Raw genomic sequence first — 21,423 nt, forward strand, 5'->3', positions numbered from 1 at the left:
AGTCATTGTAAGAAGGACATTGAAGTACTAGAGGAAGTGCAGAGGAGGCGACAAAGCTGGTGAGGGGCCTGGAGCACAAGCCTGATGAGGAGCGGCTGAGGGAACTGGGGCTGTTCAGCCTGGAGAAAAGGAGGCTGAGGGGAGACCTTATCACTGTCTGCAACTGCCTGAAAGGAGGTTGCAGCATGGAGGGGGTTGGTCTCTCCTTCTGAGTAGCAAGTGATAGGATGAGAGGAAATGGCCTCAAGTTGCACCAGAGGAGGTTCAGATTGGATATTAGGAAAAAATTTCTCATGGAAAAGGTTGTCAGGCATTGGAACAGGCTGCCCAGGGCAGTGGTGGAGTCACCATCCCTGGAGGTGTTTAAAAGGCATTTAGACGAGGTTCTTAGGGACATGGTTTAGTGCTAGAGTTGGGTTATGGTTGGACTCAATGATCCTGAGGGTCTCTTCCAACTGAAATGATTCTATGATTCTATAGGCAACACTTCTTTTAGTAAAACCTCGAGTATTATATTAGTGGGGACATATTTATCTGAATACTTGGTAACTTTTGACATTTCTGTATTATTAAAAACATTCTCTGTCTTTTTGTCTCAATATAGCAGTGTAAGACTGGAAACATCTGGGCTGAATGGACTTTAGCATCAAAAGAAGTTCTCAACTGTTAACTCGAAAAATTAACTACATCAAAATGAAGCAGGTACCAGAGATCCTTGGAAATACCAATGGGAAAACTCAGAATTGTGAAGTGAATCGTGAGTGTTCTGTCTACTTGGGCAAAGCACAACTGTCTGCCACTCTACAAGAAGGTGTCATGCAAAAATATAATGGCCATGATGCTCTTCCATTTATTCCAGCTGATAAATTGAAAGATCTAACTTCTCGTGTGTTTAACGGCGAGTCTGGCGCCCAAGATGCCAAACTGCGCTTTGAACCCCAGGAAATAAAGGGAGTTGGAACACCACCCAACACAACTCCTATCAAGAATGGCTCTCCAGAAATTAAGCTGAAAATCACTAAAACCTACATGAACGGAAAGCCTCTCTTTGAATCTTCCATTTGTGGAGACAATGGTGCAGATGTGTCTCAGTCAGAGGAAAATGAACAAAAGCCAGCAAACAAGGAGAGGAGAAACAGAAAAAGAAGCATAAAATATGACTCCTTACTTGAGCAGGGTCTTGTTGAAGCAGCATTAGTATCGAAGACTTCAAGCCCCACTGAAAAGAAGGTAGTACCTTTTTTTTTTTAACGTTCTTTCTTTTGTTAGGTTTGTTAATCATACTGAGGTTTCATTTGTTCATATTCTAATCTTCGTTTCAGGTTTTTCAATAGGCGCTTCCCACAAACTGGTCACTTTCTGTGGTACTTTCTTAGCCTCAACTAAGTACAGATGCAGTCCGGTTCCGGTCCACGTTTCTTGCCTGGACTAGGAGTACCCCATAAATTCTATTTCCATATAAGTAAAATAAGTCTCTAGAGCAAATCAGGGCATGTGGTGTTAGGGGATGTTTGAGACGGAAGCTTCATCTGGACATGCAACCAGGACCTAGCTAGGATGTGCACCTGGGCAAGGGACCTGGTGAAAGCTCTTTTAACTGTAGGAGCGTGAGGTGTTCTGGCTCCCTAATAACCAGATGTTTCAGGAAAAAACAGCTATTTCTGTATTCCTGGTTCTGAATTAAAGAAAAATGTGCTCAGCTGTCAGGTGGCTGATAAGCTGGGCTCTTTACCTTCAGATTTTGGCAGTTGGAATGTCATCCCAACCCTTACTTGTCATCTGAAAAGAGCTGGTTTTGCTTGCTGTAACCTAGTGAATTGTATTCGTTGAAAAGGTCTAGATAATTGTATTAAATGTCATTAACTTTTGTGGTCAAGCTCATCTGGTTTTTTTGCTTCCTTTGAACATGAGCAGAAATGGAAATTTCACTTTTAAAAGTTTACTTCACCAAGTTGTAAATAAGAGTGCTGCTGGGAGTCTTTTTCCCACCTTTTCTAGTTTTTGTTGCTAGACTCCATTTAAAGGAATGTGATGTGCAATCATTTCATCTTGGAGGAAGAAACCTAGATAGCAGGGATACTTCTCTGTGTGTGTGTGTTTTAAATTTCTCAATGAGTGATTCAGAATAGTGTTGTATAACAATGTTAAACACTAATGGATGCTTTGGCTAGTGAACAGGTCCTATTTTTATACACCTTAAATGCAAAATGTATGTTATAGTGTTCTGTCAACTTCAGATTTACTCGTTAATATCGATTCTTACTTCCTCCCAAATCCACATGTGCAGAGAGCTGCCACACACATTGCTGCCATATTACTGATTTTATTTGCCTTATTTTCATTAAAACTACTTAATGAATGAGTTTACAGAACTGTGTAAACATTCTTCTAAGTATCAGAAATATTTATCATTTATGATTTGAATATATTATTCATCCTAAACGATCACTACTGATGTTTTCAGGAATTTTATTCAAGAATTTGTTTTCTGTAATTTTATTAAGGAGAATGTTTTAACACTAATTGGTTCAGACTTTTCCAGATCACTACTCGGAGGTAAAAAATATGGGCATAGTCAATAGCTGGAGTAATTATTTGTCCTGTTAGTTGCTAATGAGGATAAATTGGAATAAAAGGTGGTATATTTATTAGCATCAAGAACTGTAACATATTTATGTGGAGTCTTTGTTGGGGTTTGGTTGCTGTTTGTTTTGGGGTTTTGTTTGTTTGCGTTTGGTTTTGTTGTTTGTTTTCTTTGTTTTTAAAGAAAGAGATACAATATTTAATACACCTGTCTATACAGTTTATTCTGAGGCCTTTCGCGTAGATTGTCAATTAAGAGTGGCCTTTAATTTTTCTTGATGCATGGTTCATTTAAGACTAAAAGAAAGGTTGGTCTGGCTTCTGAGTTGTCGTTTGGCCAGAAATGGTCAGGAGAAAACCATGTCAACCCTGTTTAGAGTACTTGAGACTTGGTGGATGGGAGCAATGGGGTTATTGGCTCCTGTGCTGAACCAGTGAGCTGCCAGCCTACCAAATCAGGGCACCCACCTGCTTGATCTCAAACTGTGCAATACCATAACCCTGTTCTTTTCAGAGCACTTGAAACAGAGGCTCACGTTCTGCCTTTTTTTCCTTGCATAGTTCACTTTGGAGCACAAAGGACAAAAGCAAAAGCATTTGAAGGGCACAGGATGTTGACTTATGATTTAACTCCTTTGTTGTAAAAAGTCTGGGGCTTTATTTCACAGAGGGGGTTTGCAACTGTGAAGGTTTAAAATAAAGGAAGAAAAACACAACACTAGGGAACATGCTGAAAGAGATTTTTCAAATGTTTGGCTGCATGTAGACTAGTGATATACATGTGTTAGCTGTGATTATAACCGTAATATTTTAATATCAGTGTTCTTTGGTTTTAGGCCCCTGCCCTAGCTGTTATTTCATCACCAGCATCCAAAGACTTAATGTTGGTGCATTGTACTGTGGTTTTTTGTGGCTGCAAAGTGGAAGTTAGAGAAATATCCATGGAGTAAAAGCTGATTAATTTTGCACTTAGATACCTGTTTATTGCAGGTTACAAGTTAACGTAGAACCTGTTTGCTTTCATTTCTGGGCTGGTTTCTCTCTCAATTTCTCGTTGTCCAAGCTCTGACTCTTTTGATTTAGCAAAAATCACCATGGTTCAAATACTGCCTTTTGTGTAAGGTAATTCTATCTCTGTTTGATGGACACAGCAGATTACTGTCTTGCTGAGTTGAGAGGCATATCATTTAGCAAATGTTCCAGTGCTCTGTTGTTGGGTTTTCTTGTTGTTTGGCCATTTTTTGTTAACACAAAGGAAGGCTGTTTAAAACTTTTATCTGCAAGTCAGTTTTCAATTGGGATTAAACACGATCTGCTTGGCTCTGACATGAATTAGGTTTCTGTTGATAACCACCACATTTTTCAGGTCTCCAAGAAACAGCTGTGCTGCTTTCACCTTTGCCAGGTAAAGGAGGGGAAGGAGGACAAGCCGTGGCGATTTCCTCCCTCCCATCCTGCTTTTCACCCTTCTTCCCTCCGCCCCAGTATCTCTCCATCTGCATTTACTTTAAAATCTAGGTCTCTTCTAATAAGACCTGGTTTAACAACTTCTATGCCAAGACCACTGACAGTGGTCTGACACCACCCCCAAATGTTCGGTGGTGGTGGTGGTGGTGGGTATCGCATGGGAGATGTTTGAATCAACGCCAAACCCGTAGACTCCGATTGCTGCCCACTCGATGGTGCTGCCTGTGAGCGTCGCCGTCTGTCTCAGGACGAGATTTTTGTGGCGGCTGCTTTTTTGAGTCATTGTTTTTGTCAGTTCTCACAACGCCACCAGTTAGGAATGAGGACTTCCCTACATTTTTTCCTCATTTGATACTTCTGTTAGAAGTGAGACAATCCTATTTGGAGGAGAATGGCAGAGGTTTACTTCATATACTAATATGAAGTAATCCAAGTCTGATCCCTGGAGCAATCCAGAGCTTCTGTACGGGAAATGAGAAGACATGTATCTGCAGCTCTCACGCTGGTGGTCCCAAAGTAGGGCTGTGCTCTCTAACCCTGAGAGCAGCTCAGGATGTGATACTGCCGCACTTGAGCTTGTTCTGCAGAAGCCACTTCGGGTCTACTGATGGCAGTTTGCCCTTTTGGCACTGGTTCCTGGCGTGGCTTCCGAGCACGGGTGCAGGAGCTCGGAAAAGCAGCAACGCCGCGTCCAGAACAAACCTAGAAGTCCACACACTGCTACAATTGCTATTTAGGAGTTTCCAGCTGTGTAAGATGTACGTGATCCAAAAGCTGTACCTTCTACATAGCTTCTTAGCCAGTTTTCTTGTAGCTGTCTTTTATTGTAGTATTATACCAGAAACTTGGCAGTTTGGTACTCTTTGCTTGGTACAGCCTATAATGAATTTGCAGCAGCTATGCGGGGGGCAATTGCAAGTTGCTGGAGAAATTCCACTAGTCCTTGTCATGTGTTTCTGTTGCTATTTCATCTTCCCAGAGCAAAACTGTTCTGGCCAACTCCATTATATCTGATATCTAGGTAATATTTTAGTGCCTTTTCCAGGGAATGGCAGAGATTTAGACACCCAGTAAGGGTAGAACAAAAGCAGTCTGAGGATTATCTGCTGCTTTTTATGCTTTTGTGCTAAATACAGGAAAATGGAGACCACTGAAGGAGGTGACGTTGCTCTGCTGCTTGCATCTAATAAGCAGAAACCAGCAAGTTTCCCCTGTAAGACTTGGGAGGTGTGTGCTCATCAAATATTTCATTACCCTGTTATAGCTGTTACAGGCAGATCCTGAGGTGACTTGTTGCGTTGTCACTTCAAAAAAAAACTGAAAAGAAAAAATAAAGTCAAATACAAGCGTCTTTTTCAGAAAGAGAACGTGCTTGATTTTTTGAATTCCTGGTCAAGTGCAATTACTGAACTTGTCGTAAAATGCGCAGCTAAACTAGCATGGGAGTCAGGATCTGGAGCTGTAGGGTAAAATGAACTCAATTACCTTTTTAATAGCCCATTCTTGAGGAATCAGGTCCTGGCTTCAGGCAAGTGATAACTCAGGCTGGCTGATGTCATCAGAATCCCGAAGGAGTAGGAGCAACCCTAAAAATATCTTCTGGGTGATCCCCTCAGGAACAAGAGAAATAACTTCTCAGCCTTTTTGGAAGGGTTCCTGAGCTACTGTTTTGCGTTAGCTGTTGTGAAGGATTATGTTCAGCTACGCCTTGAAAACTTGTTTGTGCTAAGCAGTTCACAATGTGCAGCAGTAATTGTTACTTTGGAACTTAAAATTGTTTGTTCTTAATGCCTCATTGGAAAAGTATCTTAAAGAACTACTCATGAGTTAAGAAGCACCAAAAAGCATAGAGCGTCAAGAGTGTTCTGGTTTGGGAGGGGACATTAGAAGCTATGATTATTCTCAGAGTGGCTACAAAATTAATTACAGAAAGCATAAGTATTTGTTCAAGGCTCTCTATACCAGACTTCTTGCATGTAAAAGTGGCTGAATTAAGTACACTTTCTGCATAAAACTGTCATCTCAGTATGTAATATCTAAATACCTTTTTTTTTTCTATCTCTTCATAAACATATTGGTGGAAGAATCCAAATGAAATATGGAATAATATCTTGAAGTGATGGCAGAAATGCTATATATGAATAGCTCTACCATGTTGGATCAAGGAGCCATTTAATTCAGCACCTCAGCTGGGGGTTGAGGTGCAGCAGAGGATTCATAATGCAGAGTATGAATGTGGCAAATAATGGAGTGATGCTCATTTTGTATATGTTCAGCCTCCAGCAGTTGGTGACTCAGAGGTTTCTAGAGCTGGTGACTTTGTATTTAATAGCTGTAGACGGCTACATTCATGGAAGAAGACCTCAGGTTCTTTTTTAGCCAGTGTGAACCTTTTGCATCCATGACATTAAGTAATAAAGCAATAAAACAGCTCTTCTTCCTTTTCAGTTTGCCACCTACTTGTTTTGCTTGATGCTCTCATAATACTAGAAGTAGGGATCATGGACAAACTTCTCTATTGCTGGTGGGTTTTACAGATTTCTGACAAATCTCCTCAAATTTCAAATCTCAGCTGCAGCAGCCCTAGTGTGTTGTTGCACACGTAGGAGCCGTTCCAGAATGTTACTTGTTGCTGTCTCTTTTCTTTTTTGAGAAAGAAGGACCAGAATAGTAGAGAACGTTCAAGATACAGGTGTCTTGTGGGTACATACAGTGACATGTTAATTACTTTTTAAATTTCATTGTTTTTCATTATAAATAATACTTGGCATTTGATAGTTTCTTGGCGGCTTCTGAACACTGAGAGTTTTCTGTGGAAAAAAAGAACTGACCAAATGTAATGTAACTCAAATGCAAAGAATGTCAGTGACTATTGCGTTGTTTCTTACTCATCTTTGATTTGTGCGTTCCAGGACTTTTAACATTTTATTTTGGTCTTTGGGGCGCTGTGGTAGAAATGACAGATCAAATAAAGTGGTGAGCAGCCCATCTTCCAGAAGAACTAATTTCTCTTTACATCTCAACAGCACATTGCGTGCTGTAACAGTTTTGAGGTTAATGATACTTTTTGGGGGGTAGTTGTTGTTTTTTACGTTGACCAGACTCATTGCACTGGTAGTGTCATGATTGAAATGAATACTGTCATCTCAGCATCTCTTCAGATTGTATTGGCCATTACTGGTTGGTGTGGCAAGGAATTTACTTATTTTCACTGCTTTTCTATCCGAGATACGGTGAAACGTTTGTTTTGATCTGCTCAAATGTTAACCAATATAATGCATGTCTGACTTTCGTATTTAGCTGAGAGTTAGATCTACAGTTCATGGTTATGTTACTTGGATGGATTTACAGGCAGATTTTTGGGAAACTTCAGTGATCTGTACCAGATGTCATTTCTGGCCCTTAGAGCAACCTTTTGTCAAGAAAGAAGTTGCTTTGTAGTAACCCTTAGGCAAAGTAGCAAAACCAAAATATTTTGATCTATCTTGGAACAGTGATATCAGCCTCCTTGACGACTTTCCTTGTTCTGGAGTGGATTTCATGTATGGTATGTGAACTTTAGAACCTCCAAAAGAGGTCTTTGTTCACATACACTAATTTTGTCTTTGTCTATTATTGTGTTTTATTATCTTCCTATTATAAATAAATTGATCCAACCGGGCTAACATTTGTATTTCTGCTTTTTACAAATACCTGAACTACCTACGGGAGTTTTTCTCTTGTGCATCATAAAATGGGCAGTAGCTTGAAGTGTAAGTTGTCAATAATAAAGAATGAATCATCTTCTCAGAATACGGTTCATAAACATGCTTTACTTTGGAAGCAGGAGAGAAAGCAAGATCTTGCATAGGCTGTTGTTAAACAAGCCCTGCTGCTCTTGTATGAAGAAGGGAACTCAATCTGTGGCCTCACAGCAGCACTTAACACTAGAAGAGCTTTCTTTTGTTTCTTTATTGTTTTGTTTGTTTTGGTAAATAGATGTCAACTCAAATGTATATTGAGGATGCCTCTATGAAGTAAAATAATTAGAGATCTTAGTTCTTCTGCAATTGACAGCACTTTGATGGTGCACTTCATGACATTTTAATGCAACAACTGCTCTATTTTAATATTCATATGGGCTTGGGGCATTTCTGGTTGGGGTTTCCCAGGGTTTCTGTGTATTTATATTGGTGAAAATGATAATGTTTGAGGAGTATGCTTCAGCATTGCCAAATCAAGGTAATGTCTGTCTGCTTAGGTTTTGGCGTTTTTTTTTCACCCCACTTGCCCCAGGCTGATTAATCACTGACACTGTTCCTTGCGTTTCATCTCTGGAAGCTGAGGACCCACTAGTTACATGTAACAACACAATCTGGATGGAAAGCACTTGTGCCTCCCTTTCCCTATGGGGCTTCATTCTAAAGGTCTAATCTCAAAGGCAAAGTAGTACCGGGACTATCTCCAATTATTAGTTAAGTAACAGAGCCCCTTTATGCCAAATCAGTATTTATTCTATTTCAGCCTAGACAGATTCTTTCAGAAGTGTTCTTGTTGCAAAAAAGTGTAGATGTAAGTATCTGCCTTAACCAGAAAACAATGTTCTGTGAATCTAGTTGCCCATTGGCGGTATTAATCTAGGCTTGGGTTCCTCTGTTTTTCTACCAAGAATATTTGGATTCAGAGCATCTACCCATGCTACCTTGGATGTTTGTGAGCATTTTGGGAAAACTCTTCCCTTCTGAGTTCTGTAAGGGCATAGGGGAGTGCTAAGGGTAAGGTATAGATTCTAGTCTTGAAAGTATTTGACACCATTGTAGAGACAGATAACAAAATGCATGGGGATATGGCAGTCTGAAAATCTGTAGGTGCACTGAGATGATTGAGTTTTCATTTTGTTATCCTGTGTGGAACTCATATGGAAATGACTCAGGAATAACTGTTTCCCATGCCAAACTTCCTCACGGTTCCACAGTGCTGCTTTTCCAGACTTCTGGAGCATCTCATATCCACGCTATCAAATACATACCCAGATAGCACATCACAAGTTTAAGCTTTTGAGGGTGGATGAAGGTTAGAGAAGTTGAACACAGGCAGCAATATTTTTCTAATACTCAGAAGAAAAGGTTTCATTCATCTGGTCAGGCCTTATCTAATTCAAATACCCATTTCCAAAACATGGAACCTTTCAATAATAAGCCAGTTATTTACAATTTAAGAGGTCATCTAAATGTAAATGCAGAAACTCAGTAAAGCAGCTAAAAGGAACTGCTCTCTACATTTTTAAGAAAGATTGAGTGTTGGGAAGTGTTCCAGAACTTGCATGGTATTGGATCTATCTGTGAATGGTTGAATCTGTTTCTCTTCAACTCTTTATTCTGAAAAAAGGATTGTGTCCTAGTTACTAAAATACCATGTTAATTTCTAAAATACTTGCTCATACAGTGTTTATGTAAAAGAAGGTTGCTGATTTGGATAGACATTTGTTTTTAATGTAAAAGCATCTTAAAAAAAAATATCATCTGCTGGAGACTTGCTAATGAGGGAACCAAAGCCAGAAAAAGGATTGAAATGCACTCAGGAGTTTAGTTGTTGATTTGAAATACCAATTTGAACTTTTATCTTGTTTTGAAATCTATAATCCACATTATGAATCCCTGTAAATATAAGTGGATTTTTATTTTCTTCTGCTTGTTTTCCTTCTTGAAAAGGAGCGTCCTCTGTGGTGATATTCATTGTGCTGTCCACTAACTGCTTAGATGAGTTTGTGGAAAGAAATGGAGGAAACAAACGTATTGTCACGGAACTTATATTTGGTTTCAAAGAGCTTCAACCAGCATAGAAATGTTTTCAGGGGATCTACAAGTAAAGCAGTGATTTTCTTCAGCCTTTTTTTGTCCTCTTGGTTTTGTAGCTTTACCATCTAAGCACATGGAAGAAAATGAAATAAATCCTGTTTGTGGCAAGAAGATTCAAACTTAGTGTCTTCTGCAAATGTAATTCTTCACACTGACAGATTTGACCCCCTTTTAGTAACAGCAGAAAAGAAGCAAGTCGTTAGTAATAACAGAATAAAATAAAAGATAACTTGAAGATATACATTTAATGTAATTGCTCTTGAAATTCGGAAAATTTTAGTTAAATCTTTGGTTTGATATAAAACTATTAGAAATCTGAAAAACTAACAAACTAACCCCCAGCATATATTGTTCATGTTTTGCTTTGATCTTGACTTCTCATGTCCTCTTCCCCTTCAGTCTTTACCTCGCTGTACCATATAATGCACGTTTTACGAGGGCGTTGGGGATTTAATTGTCCAGAGGTTGCTGCAGTGGCCTTTTGAGGTCTACAGCCTTTGGATGCTCTACTGAAGTGTCCTTTTCAACACAGAGCTTTGCCAGCTCACTGCTTCTTTCTTCATATTTCCTCATCCTTCTCCGTTTTGTAGTAATAATTCAGTGTTTTCTCTGCATCTTCTTGCGAGAGTCTGGTTTACTCTTTAGTCTTTTGCCTGAAACATTCTCTCTGTAGACAGTGGTTTGCTGAATATGTAATTACATGGTGTTTTTCCATTAAATAATAAAGAGAATATAACGAAGTGGAAAAACTTATTTTTATTCTTAATACATTCAGTTACTTGTGGTTTAGTATCTAAATATACTCCCCCACATCCCAGAAGGTGGGAGCTGTTTGGATAAACATAGGGCCTCCAAGGACTTGTCCTTCTGGGGTAAACATTTACTGCAATGTGTGAATTCTAATCTTAAAAAAGAAATGAAAAAAAATAATAAAAAACACTGAAGCAGTTATGTTTGTGAGGATGCTGTGTTTTTATATAGACAGAATCTTTTAGACTGAGAACTTACCATTTCTTAACAGACTTCAGTTGCCACCCTTTTATTGTATATTGAGGGTTTTGCATAGATTTTTTTGTTTTAAAGTGATTTGCCTTCATGAGGTTTTTGTCCCCAGTCACAGAGTGAGAAGAAGCCACTTCTGTGTCCCAAGTGACAGGACATTGCTCACTGGGGGAGTAGCTCCATCCATCTGTCCATCCATGCATCCATCCATCCCTCTGCCTGAAGGCTGAGCAGGGATTTGTCTTCTGTCAAATTAAATCCTAAATTTTTCAGGTGCTGAGAACATAACTGTGACGGTGGTTTATCAAGGAAGACATTTGGAATCATTGTCCTGTTACTTAGTTTGTTTGCTTATTTATAGTTCCCTCATCATTGGTGCATTCAAGTGATGGAACCATGTTACAAAAGTAATATTTTCTGTTATGCTGCTCCTTTTTTCACCACCTGAACCTCTGAAAGGACTGGAGTTTGTCCTCCAACTCTTTCCTGAGTTCACGGTCTTTCCTGATAGAGAGGCAAGAGAAGACAAAACATTTTTACTTGTATTTTTATTACACAAGTCCATGATAGAGAATAGAAGTATCAGTGGATGAAACACAGCACAAATAGCTAACAGGACCAGAAAAATATGTGAACTTGGTCAACAAGCAATGTTATCTTTTCCACAGTTAAAAAAAAAAATCACATTTAACTAAGTTTTTGTGTTCTAACTTTGATTCAAAGTACATTTTAATTGTATTTGTTCTGCTTAGGGACCTTGATGATATTGTTTTAATTTTTTTGTAATGCTAGTATATTGGTTTTATTCTGGAATTCCAGCAGTTTGCATTTAGAGTATGACATTCTATTACAGTGCAGTCCGGTGGAAATTCTTTGGTCTAGGGTAGAACTGAATTGAAAATGAAAACAGAAAGGGAGATATCAGATATCTGCAAGTTGTTCAGCATGTTGTGTTACACAGAGGAGAGCATTTACTGTCTTCACTTGTCTTAATTGTTCTCTTTTTTTCTTGTCCGATATTAAATTCTGGTGTGTATTCTTCACCAGTTCTCAACATTGTTCTTTGTCTAATCCCAATTTATAGTTAGATGAAGTTTTAAAAATGAGTTCTATGCTTTCCAGGTTTTCATAGTGAAATACTAGCTTTTTGATGCTTCAAGTAATTTGCAATAATTTTGAGGGGTTATAATTCCTTGCACATACGTGCACATGTACACAAAATAAATGATAATATTAATGTCTCTACCACTGATCATTTTAAAAGGAATAAAGTTACCTCAGTCTGGCAGCACCTAGTAAGCCTTCTAGGTGTTTTTTTAAAAAATCACCTTTTTCCCTTGTTTACAGAACACTCAGCATGGTGTTTTTATGAGAGTCTACAAAGGTAAAGCTCTCAGTACAGTAAAGATGCTGCACTTAAATGCGTTTTTCTTTAGTCATTTTAAGATAGTTTTAAACTTTGGTTTACACTCATGGTATGTTCTGATCATATTCATTAATCAGACCAAAACTAAATGGATACTGACTAGATTATGTTCATGAAATCTAGGCAAAGTTAATTAAATACCAATGTTTTCTATGGCCAAGCTGCCACTTCACAGTATCACAGTATGTTTGGGATTAGAAGGGACCTCAAAAGCTCATCCAGTCCAATCCCCCTGCCGGAGCAGGAACACCCAGATGAGGTTACACAGGAAGGTGTCCAGGCAGGTTTGAATGTCTCCAGAGAAGGAGACTCCACAACCTCCCTGGGCAGCCTGTTCCAGTGTCTGTCACCCTCACAGTGAAGAAGTTTCTTCTCAAATTTAAGCAGAACCTCTTGTGTTCCAGCTTGATCCCATTACCCCTTGTCCTATCATTGTTTGCCACCGAGAAGAGCCTGGCTCCATCCTCATGGCACTCACCCTTTATATATTTATAAACATTAATGCTGACAGCCTCGTCAAAAATTCTTGTCGATCTGCCTGTCACTTGTGAAAATGCTTATGAGGATGCTGAGAGAAATAACAAACAAATCTGTGAAATGTTAAGGGTTCTTCTCAGTGTATTGCAGCTGCTGGCCCAGCTGAGTTGTTCAGGGTGCTGGTGCCCTTCTAGGTGTGATTTCTCGCAGAAAAATCCAGTAGCGATAAGGGAATTACTTTGTTCCACACTCCACTCCCCCCCAGACAAAAGAAACTTAAAATCCGTCTAGCTGCCTTTCAGAGCAAGTCTTTCATGAGGATATTAATCCAGAAAGTCAGGAATTTCAATGTCTGCCGTACTCAGTAGCACAGAGCCTGTTGAATGGTGTGTGTACCAGTGTTAGGACTGGTCTGTTTGGGAGTCGTCACCTGCTCTCCCAGGCTTTGATTGCCCATTTATGTAATTTCTCTGCAATCTGGTGTTTGAAAGGGGAGAAGAAAAAAAAAACCCTGGAATTCCTTCCCAAAGTAGAAAAGAAATATGATCACAAGCTGTTTCCTTCTGTTTAACACAGGGGTGTCAGACTCCTTTTCACCGGGGGCCCTATCAGCCTCACAGTTGCCTTCAAAGGGCCAAATGCAATTTTCAGACTGTATAAACATAATTACTTCTACATTTATACAGTCCTAAAATTACATTCGGCCCTTTGAAGGCAGCTGTGAGGCTGATGGGGCCCCCGGTGAAAAGGAGTCTGACACCCCTGGTTTAGCACAACTAGTTTAAAGTTCGGGGCTAAGGTGATTGATTTGGTCCTTATCCTGCAGAGCTTGCCTATAATTAAGGAAGGAGAGGGAGGGGATATTCTGCGATTAAATGAGTTTATGTTTACTTCTGTCAAAACTGCAGTAAAAGCTAATGGGATGGGTCATACGTGGAGCAGTCCAGATTTATTTAGCAATGACGGCAAAGACAAGCTTTACGTTGTTGATGTTTATGGGTAGAAGATCTCGAAATTTTTCTTGTTTCTAATTAGAAATAAAAAAAAATCATCAAAAAGACAGAATGAGCCAAAAATTGAGGGGAAATTATTTTAACATAGTTTATTGTGGGACGTTCCCTTGCTTTATAGTTATGCTGTAAACTGGGAATCTCCCGCCTTAATTTGCTTGTTTAAGTATCATAACAGAAAGAACTGATCAGCAATTGCAGGAGATATTCCCTGTCCTCTTGTGCATTCACACAGACACCAAGAGTGGCTTCCAGTCCTGGCTCTTCATCTTCTGTGGATGCATGGTCAGATACTCTATTCTCTCTGACTACATATTGTAGGAATCAAAATTTGCCCAAACAACAATTCCTCTTTTCTTCTGGAGGAGAAAGAATAAAAGAAGAAAAAAAAAAAACAAAACAAAACCACCACAATGTGCAAGCCAAAGTACTTTTTTTCTCTACTACTTTGTAACTTGAATGGTGATTTCCTATTCTTAAAAACTGCAGAGAGAACAAGTGCGTCATGAAGAAGCTCCAGCTCTTGTTGTATGAGAACATAGATGCCCTCAGGGGACTGGGTGGTAAAATTGTTCAGAAATACGCTTTTCCTTCCATCCCATCAATAATTTAAAAAAAAAACCCAAACAAACTGGGTACTGAAGTAAAAATCTATACACATGACTGCGTTCTAGTGTCTACCATTTTCTAGTGGTTTTAAACAATTTAAATACACGAGCATTTAATGCTATTCTAGGAGTTTGCAAGAATATTTTTGAGAGAAAATGTTGAAGAGCCTGTTGATGTCATACAGCTGCTTATCTCAAAAGTGTAAGCCAGGAATTTCACCTCACTGTTACTACTGAGGTAGCTGTTGAATAGATCAGAGTAAGTTCTAGAATGAGAAAATCAAGCTAAACCAGAATGATGTGGGAAAGTAAGATGGAAGCGAGTGAGTTCGTGGTGATATTTTCTATAGGTTTTTAAATGATCTTATATGAGAGCTTTTAAAAAATAGGTATATAGATTCTTGTTGAGGGTTTAGATTGCAGGGTGACAATCAAACCCTGGCAGATGTATTGTTAACCTCCTCTCCTCCCCCCTCTTCTCCCTTTTGCCCCTCCCTCCCCCCTTCCCACTGCAGACAGGCGATCGGGAGGGAAAGAAGGACAGAGAGAAGAGTTGGAAAAATTAAAAATGTTTTACTAATGCTACTAATAAGAACAGAGAAAATAATACAAAATGTACAAAACCAATCTTGAAAGTGTCAGCAACTGCGGAGCTGGAACCCGAAGTCCTGGACTGGACTCTGCAGCCAACCGGAGCTGGATTCAGTCTGTCACTAGGCCTCAGTTCGCAGGGACGACTAGCAAGGTCCTCTCCTAATGTCGGCCATAAGCAGAAGGGAGAAAGAGGAAAGGGGGACGAGATCCTCGTGATCTCCCACTTTTATATGAAGTATTCACATGAATGGGATTTGTAAACAGTTGGTCAGTTTCTTGGTCACCTGTTTCTTGTTGCCTCTCTTGTGAGATGTCCATCCATGCTTATCAGTAACTTCTCATTCCATTGCTATGTTTATCAAAACACGTATCTAGTTCTCCAGGAAAAGGCAGCTCATATGAAGCTTTAGCTGACAGGCAAATTCACTAAAAGATAAACTTGTTTTTTAACAAAACCAGGACAATTCTTTGGTGTGTTTTGCCATTCTTTTAAAATGTGTGCATTTTATCAATAAAAGAAAACATAAATACAGCAAATGTTGTGTAGATAAACCTTGCAGGTTTTATCAGAGCCTGCCATTTTCAGGATTTTGTTGTGATCCAGTATAGTAAAAGAATTCTGGACATTTTTAAAATCTTAAGTGCTTGTAGATATATTGAAATGCAATATTCACCGCTGTACTGCCAGCCCTTTTAGACGATGCTGCAATACAAAGCGCTGCCTGACCCTTTTCCTTATTCCGCTCAGAGCGTAGTCATAAATCTTCGCAGCTTAGTTGCACTTTCTGAAAAATATAAGGACTCGTAAATGAAAAAGAAATTTCAGAATCCCGAGTAGCTTTTGCATTTCTGCAAAGTTAACTCACTGAAAAATATTTTCATCCCACCTATTTAGTTTAAATGCTGAAGTCAGTTTGGGTGTGTTGAGATTGATGTTTTTCCGGATCTGTTCTTGGTTTACGTACGGACGTATTAATTTTTCGCTTTGCTGTGTAACTTTTCACATCGTGTTTAACTGCTGGAAGGAGCATTTGATTTTTCACATCTGCTTGGAATGTTTTAGGTGTATTGAGAGTGCTGGAGTCAGGGGAAGCTCAGCGGGGGGGTTCTGAGAGTCTTACAGAATCCTTAGGGAGCCGAAAGCCTTGAGGGATGGGAACACGGCTCTGGCTGGAGGCACATGAACCAGCCCCGAATCCATCAGAAAAGCCGAATTGCTGCATGAGTAACTATCCCCAACAATCATCTGTGTTTAGCAGGAATAGCTTTAAAAGCCTTGAGGAAAAGAGTTTCTGAGTGCATTAATATTTAGGTTTTTGGACTGGATGTGCCTCTGTGTTTGAATAGCGAAAAAATCTCTGCTCTTGCAGCACATCAAAGATTTTTGTTGTTTGTGTTTGGAAAATAGCGTGTGATTAGTCATGGTAGTGTTCTCTGAGTTTAAAATTTCTACAAGGTAACCTGATCTGAACCAACCTAATGCTCCAAATACTTGTTTCTGAGTTCTAGATCTCCAGTTACTTAACATTGTTCTTTCTTTCCTCTTGCTTCTTTTATTAATTAAAACAGAGTTTTGCTCCAGCTCTGGCATTAAATCCACTGAAAGCCAGATGCTTCATTCAGCCTTGCACATGTGTGAGCTGGTTCTCCACACAATTAACGATGTAACATGTTGCACATAAATTTAGTACTAGAAAAATGCATAAGGAAATAAAAAATATGTGATTTTTTTTACAGATATCTGTAATGAGATGCATTCAGTGCTTTCTTATATGCAGAGTTAGTGTTTAACTAAATAAAGGTGTTCATTATTTATATCAAATAGAACAGATGAAGCCAAAAAACCCAAAATTTAATTAACTCTGTGAAATGGTTTTAGTTGGTGAATAAATGTCTATCATAGGGGAACGCAAAACTCCCTTGGCGTAGTTAAATGCATCCCTTGAAATGGAAAGGGTTCTGTAATTGTTTCCCCATAGCCAGAAGAGTTTTATAGCTCTGGTTGAGCACTCAAACTTTTACTGCTAGAACTGGAACAGAAAAAAAACAACTTGTAAAAGGATGTGGGGAAGGTTCCAGGTCACAAATTCCCAGTATGTGAAAAGACAGCTGAAAGATGTAGAGTTTGGGTTTTTTTAACTGGTTATTTATCTAGTTTATATTCAGATATAAAGGAAGTATTTCAGTTTATTCTAGTTTGGGTTTGGTTGTTTTGTTTTAACCTAAAAACACTTTTGTGAATGTAGCGCTCAACTTGATTATTAATACGCAATACAGAGGAGGGTTGGCTTTTCCACATCTACATCCAGTGCTCAGTTAACGTGTTTGAAACCAAAGCAAGCTTTCCTGATGGTCTGTCAGCAGTTATTTGAAAAGTTAAAGGCAAACCACAGCCTACTTGCCAGTATTTCTAACTAAAAACAAAAACATAAATGGAACTTGGATATTTTTTTTTCTCTGAGAGAACAGAGATTAAGATGTGAGGTTTTTATTACACGTGAAATATAGTTATTGTTTAACAAACATTGGAGCTCTTTATTCTGGTGAACTATTTCTTATTTCCCTCCTTCCATTACCACTCTGTGTTATTATATATAATAAGAATGTTCAAACAGAATATGATCTGTAGTTTGTTGTTTATATTTGTGTGCTGTTTAGTAATCCTAATGCATATCTGAAGAAACATAATGACAGGTTATTTGCTTTTTATTTATCTTTTAAGGGTCCTGCTAAGAGAGATTCAACTCAAAGTACCATCAAAGAAGACAAAGTTCATCTGTTGAAGTATAATATAGGAGATCTAGTGTGGTCAAAAGTGTCTGGTTTTCCATGGTGGCCATGTATGGTTTCTGCTGATCCTGTTCTCCATTCCTACACTAAACTAAAAGGTATGTCAGTGATGCTACAAACATCCAGATTTCTTCAGGTATACATAACCATTATTTTAGGAAAGTTCTGTTTTTCATGTTAACTCTTCAGTTATATTTGCAACTGAATCAACTCCTTACTGTCAAGATAAATGTCAGAATCGTGTGGACACTGTTCTTAAGCACATAGCAGACAGAACTTTTTTCCACTGCGTCTTTTTAACTTGGAAAAATCTCCAAAAGAAATCAAAATTGTTATCTATGAAACTGTGTGGAAACTCTTATTAAGAATTATATGATGGTACTTTTGATTGTTTTTTATGGAGATGCTTGGAGAAGTGATATGGACTAAAAATTATATTGAAAGCTAATGGGAATTAAATAGTCCTGGTGATTGTGCTTTACTAAAATCAATCCATAATTCAGGCAGCTGAATTTTCTGTGATTCATGGAATCAACACTGGTATCTATAGACAACATTAGTTGATTCTGAATGCAGGGACTGCAGAGGGTTAATGAAATTTTTAGGTATCTGTACTATTTCTTAATCTCATCTGCAGCTTTGTTCTCTGTTCTGATACCTGAAACTTTGGAGGCTTATCTGCTCTGGTTGTAGAATGATAAAGTAAGATACTTTGGAAGGGTCCTCTACAAGTCATATGGTCTCCAAGTTGGAGCAGGTTGCTCGGGACCTTGTTGAGTCTAATAGTTCATGTTTCAAGGCTGGAGACTTCACAGCCTCTCTGGGCAATTTGTTCCACGGACTGGCAGATGTTGTGGCACGAAGACTTTTATCTAGTTGAAATTTCCTTTCTTTCAACCTGTGTCCATTGCTTTTTGTATTAGCACTGTGTGAATCAGACTGATAAGGCACAGTTTGCCTTTGGTGAGGCTGTGCTGGCCATTCCTGGGCACCTTCTTGTCTTTCATGCGCTTGGATGTGTCTCTTAGGAGAATTTGCCACATAATCTTGTAGTCATTGAGTGTAAGCTAGTCAGCCTAGGTTGTAGTTCCCCAGATTGTTCTTGTTTTTCTTGAAGATAGGTCTGATGTTTGCAATGTCTGCCTTTTTCCAGTCTTTGGGTATCTCCCCTGCTGGTTCTGACCTTTCAAAAATTACACAGATCACCCTTGCAATCACATTGGCCAACACCTTTAGCTCCTTGTGAAGCATCCCATCATCTCATAGGTGTCCAGTTTGATTAGGTGTTCCCTGATTCTTAATATGCTGTGGGTTGTGCCTCAGTCTTGCAGCCTTTATCACTAGAGAGACAGACCTGGAGGCTTGGGGGCAGATGTTACATGTTTAAAAACCAGACAAACAAAACTCCGGGACAGAGAAGGCATTGAGTACCCCAACCTCTTCTGTGTCCTTTGTCACTCAAGTCCCCTGACTCAGTGAGCATTTCTTAGCCTTCCCTTTGCTCCTGTTGTATTTACAGAAACTCTTGTTGCTGCAGATTGCATCCCTCACTACTTTTAACTCCAGCTGAGCACTGTAAACTCCTTTTTTACTATGTTTCTGCCAAACTGTGCTGAAAGTTTGAAGACCTGAAAATGGAATCCAGGAAACTTACCGATTAAGGAGAAAAACAAGAAGCTAATAGGAATGTCAAACCAAAGAAGCAGCACATAACTTTGTTTTTATATTTATGCTTCTAAGTATGTTCATGTATTTTATTAGTTCAAGGAAAAGTGTTGACTTCCATTGTTATAAACAGAGTGAGGCATCTACTTGTCACTTGAGATTTTAGTAACTTTTAACTATGCATTTCCATATGTAGGGAGTTCTTTCGTGGGGTTTTTTATGTAGTTTTCAGGGGTTGCATTGAGAACTTGGAAGGCAGGCTAGAGTATACATTTAAAATTTGCACCAGTATTACAAATTCCCAGTGTGGAGAGACTGTAAACATGTAGGATTGGAAGTCAGAATAATCCTGACACTTTGGAGGTCTGGTCTGAAAAGAAAAAGAAAAGTAGTTCAGTAGAAGTGTTGAATTTTTACAGTGGGAGGTGATCAAGCTGGGAGATGAGTGAAAAGCTGCATTTTTGCAGAAAGGTATTGGAGAGTCATGATAACCCATTGTAGTTTTCTCTACAGAAAGACCACAGTCGCACTGACATAAACTAATAGTGTTGCTTATAAAAAGCATGAAGTAGATGCTTTGCTTTTCCAGTGGTAGCGTGGCCTCAGTGGGAGTACTTTGTTCTTTTCCTTCTGCTTGGACATCTTATTTGAAGAAACATGGACCAAACAGAAGGTTCTGAGGACAGAATGAACAGACATCTAGGGATCTACCTGCACAGGCAGACTGACGGAACTGGAGATGTTTAGCCTGACAAGGAGCTAAAGGAAAACTGGCCTTAAATCACTTGAGTTACATGCAAAGAAGAAAAGGCATAAACCCTTCTTGTTCTGGGAAGGAGAGAGCTTAGTAGCAATGAATATTTAGGCTTCGTATTCAGAAGAACTTGGAAGGGGTAAAGATAGTGAAGCATTGGGGTGGTTTGCCTGGAGAAATGGTGTGACTTCATTCATAGGAGGTTTTTAAGAACAAATTGAAGGATGATCTCTAGGATTGTAGTTAGGCTCAATGTTGGTAGGAAACTAAACGGTTTCTTGAGAACCCTTTCATGCATTCATATATTTGCTAGAATGGTTATTGTAGACTCCTGTGACAAGAAAAATTTGTCTGAGTCTTTCAGAGTTTTGATCCTGTGATTTTAGTCTTTGGATTATTAGGTCTATTATGAGATAAAGAGCTGGATTTTGAGAGAAATAAGGCTGTTTATTTATTCCCAGCTGAATTACTGCGCTTTTTGCAAGGAGCAAGGTTTATGCTTCACTATCAAGAATCTCTGTGGTAGCTTTTTATAAGAAACTATAGAAATAGATCTAGCAAAAACCAATGTCATATGTCCGAATGCAACCTGTGGAGTACTAACAGAAAGAAGGGCCCACCCCACGTGCTTTGAGATGTTAACTTCTGTCTCTTTCACATAATATGGATGAGGATCGTTTCTGATATTTGCTGTGGAGTTGGCTTGGACCTGCCTTTCCCTTCAGGAAGTTTGACCAGGTCTGGGCAGCTGTAATAACTGATAAATGCGCGCTGATGTGCATCTTTCCATCACTACATATTTCCAGCCTTGTATTTTCTTCCACCTACTGTCCACAATTGAAGCACAATCAAAAGTCTGCTGTTCCAAACAGAAGAGTCCTTTTGTCTGGGAGTTGTAGAAATACTCAGCTAGATCTCTATTTCTCATTTCTAGGATTAGGTTCTACGATGTTTGTAAACAATCTGAATTTCTGGATGCCAGTACTTGATTTCATCATTCCAGCTGGTTATGCTTGAGGAAAGTTTATAACTTTGAACTTACAGGATGCACAAACTCATGTAAAAAGGCACATACTGAGTCACACTAAAGCTCCATGTCATCCAGTATCCCAGCTCTGCCTGTGGTCACCCACAGATGTGAGGGTACCGAAAAAGACAAGTAATAGTGGTAGGTCCCCAGAATGCTCCCCCAGACCTTCAGTAACTAGTG

The 21,423-nt window shown here is 39.1% G+C and overlaps 1 protein-coding gene across 8 annotated transcripts in view; it reads left to right on the forward strand.

The window, feature by feature from the left end:
• Positions 1 to 21,423, forward strand: part of NSD2 (nuclear receptor binding SET domain protein 2) — a 103,651-nt gene that overhangs the window by 39,151 nt on the left and 43,077 nt on the right. For all 8 annotated transcript variants that reach the window (XM_065060365.1, XM_065060368.1, XM_065060364.1 and 5 more), the window contains 2 exons: positions 605 to 1,230; positions 17,727 to 17,892. In XM_065060365.1, coding sequence (XP_064916437.1) covers positions 634 to 1,230; positions 17,727 to 17,892 — 763 coding nt within the window. In that variant the 5' untranslated portion in view covers positions 605 to 633. The remainder of the gene's footprint in view (positions 1 to 604; positions 1,231 to 17,726; positions 17,893 to 21,423) is intronic.

Source organism: Columba livia, chromosome 4 (genome assembly GCF_036013475.1).
Source record: "Columba livia isolate bColLiv1 breed racing homer chromosome 4, bColLiv1.pat.W.v2, whole genome shotgun sequence".
In the NCBI taxonomy this organism is placed as follows: Eukaryota; Metazoa; Chordata; class Aves; order Columbiformes; family Columbidae; genus Columba; species Columba livia.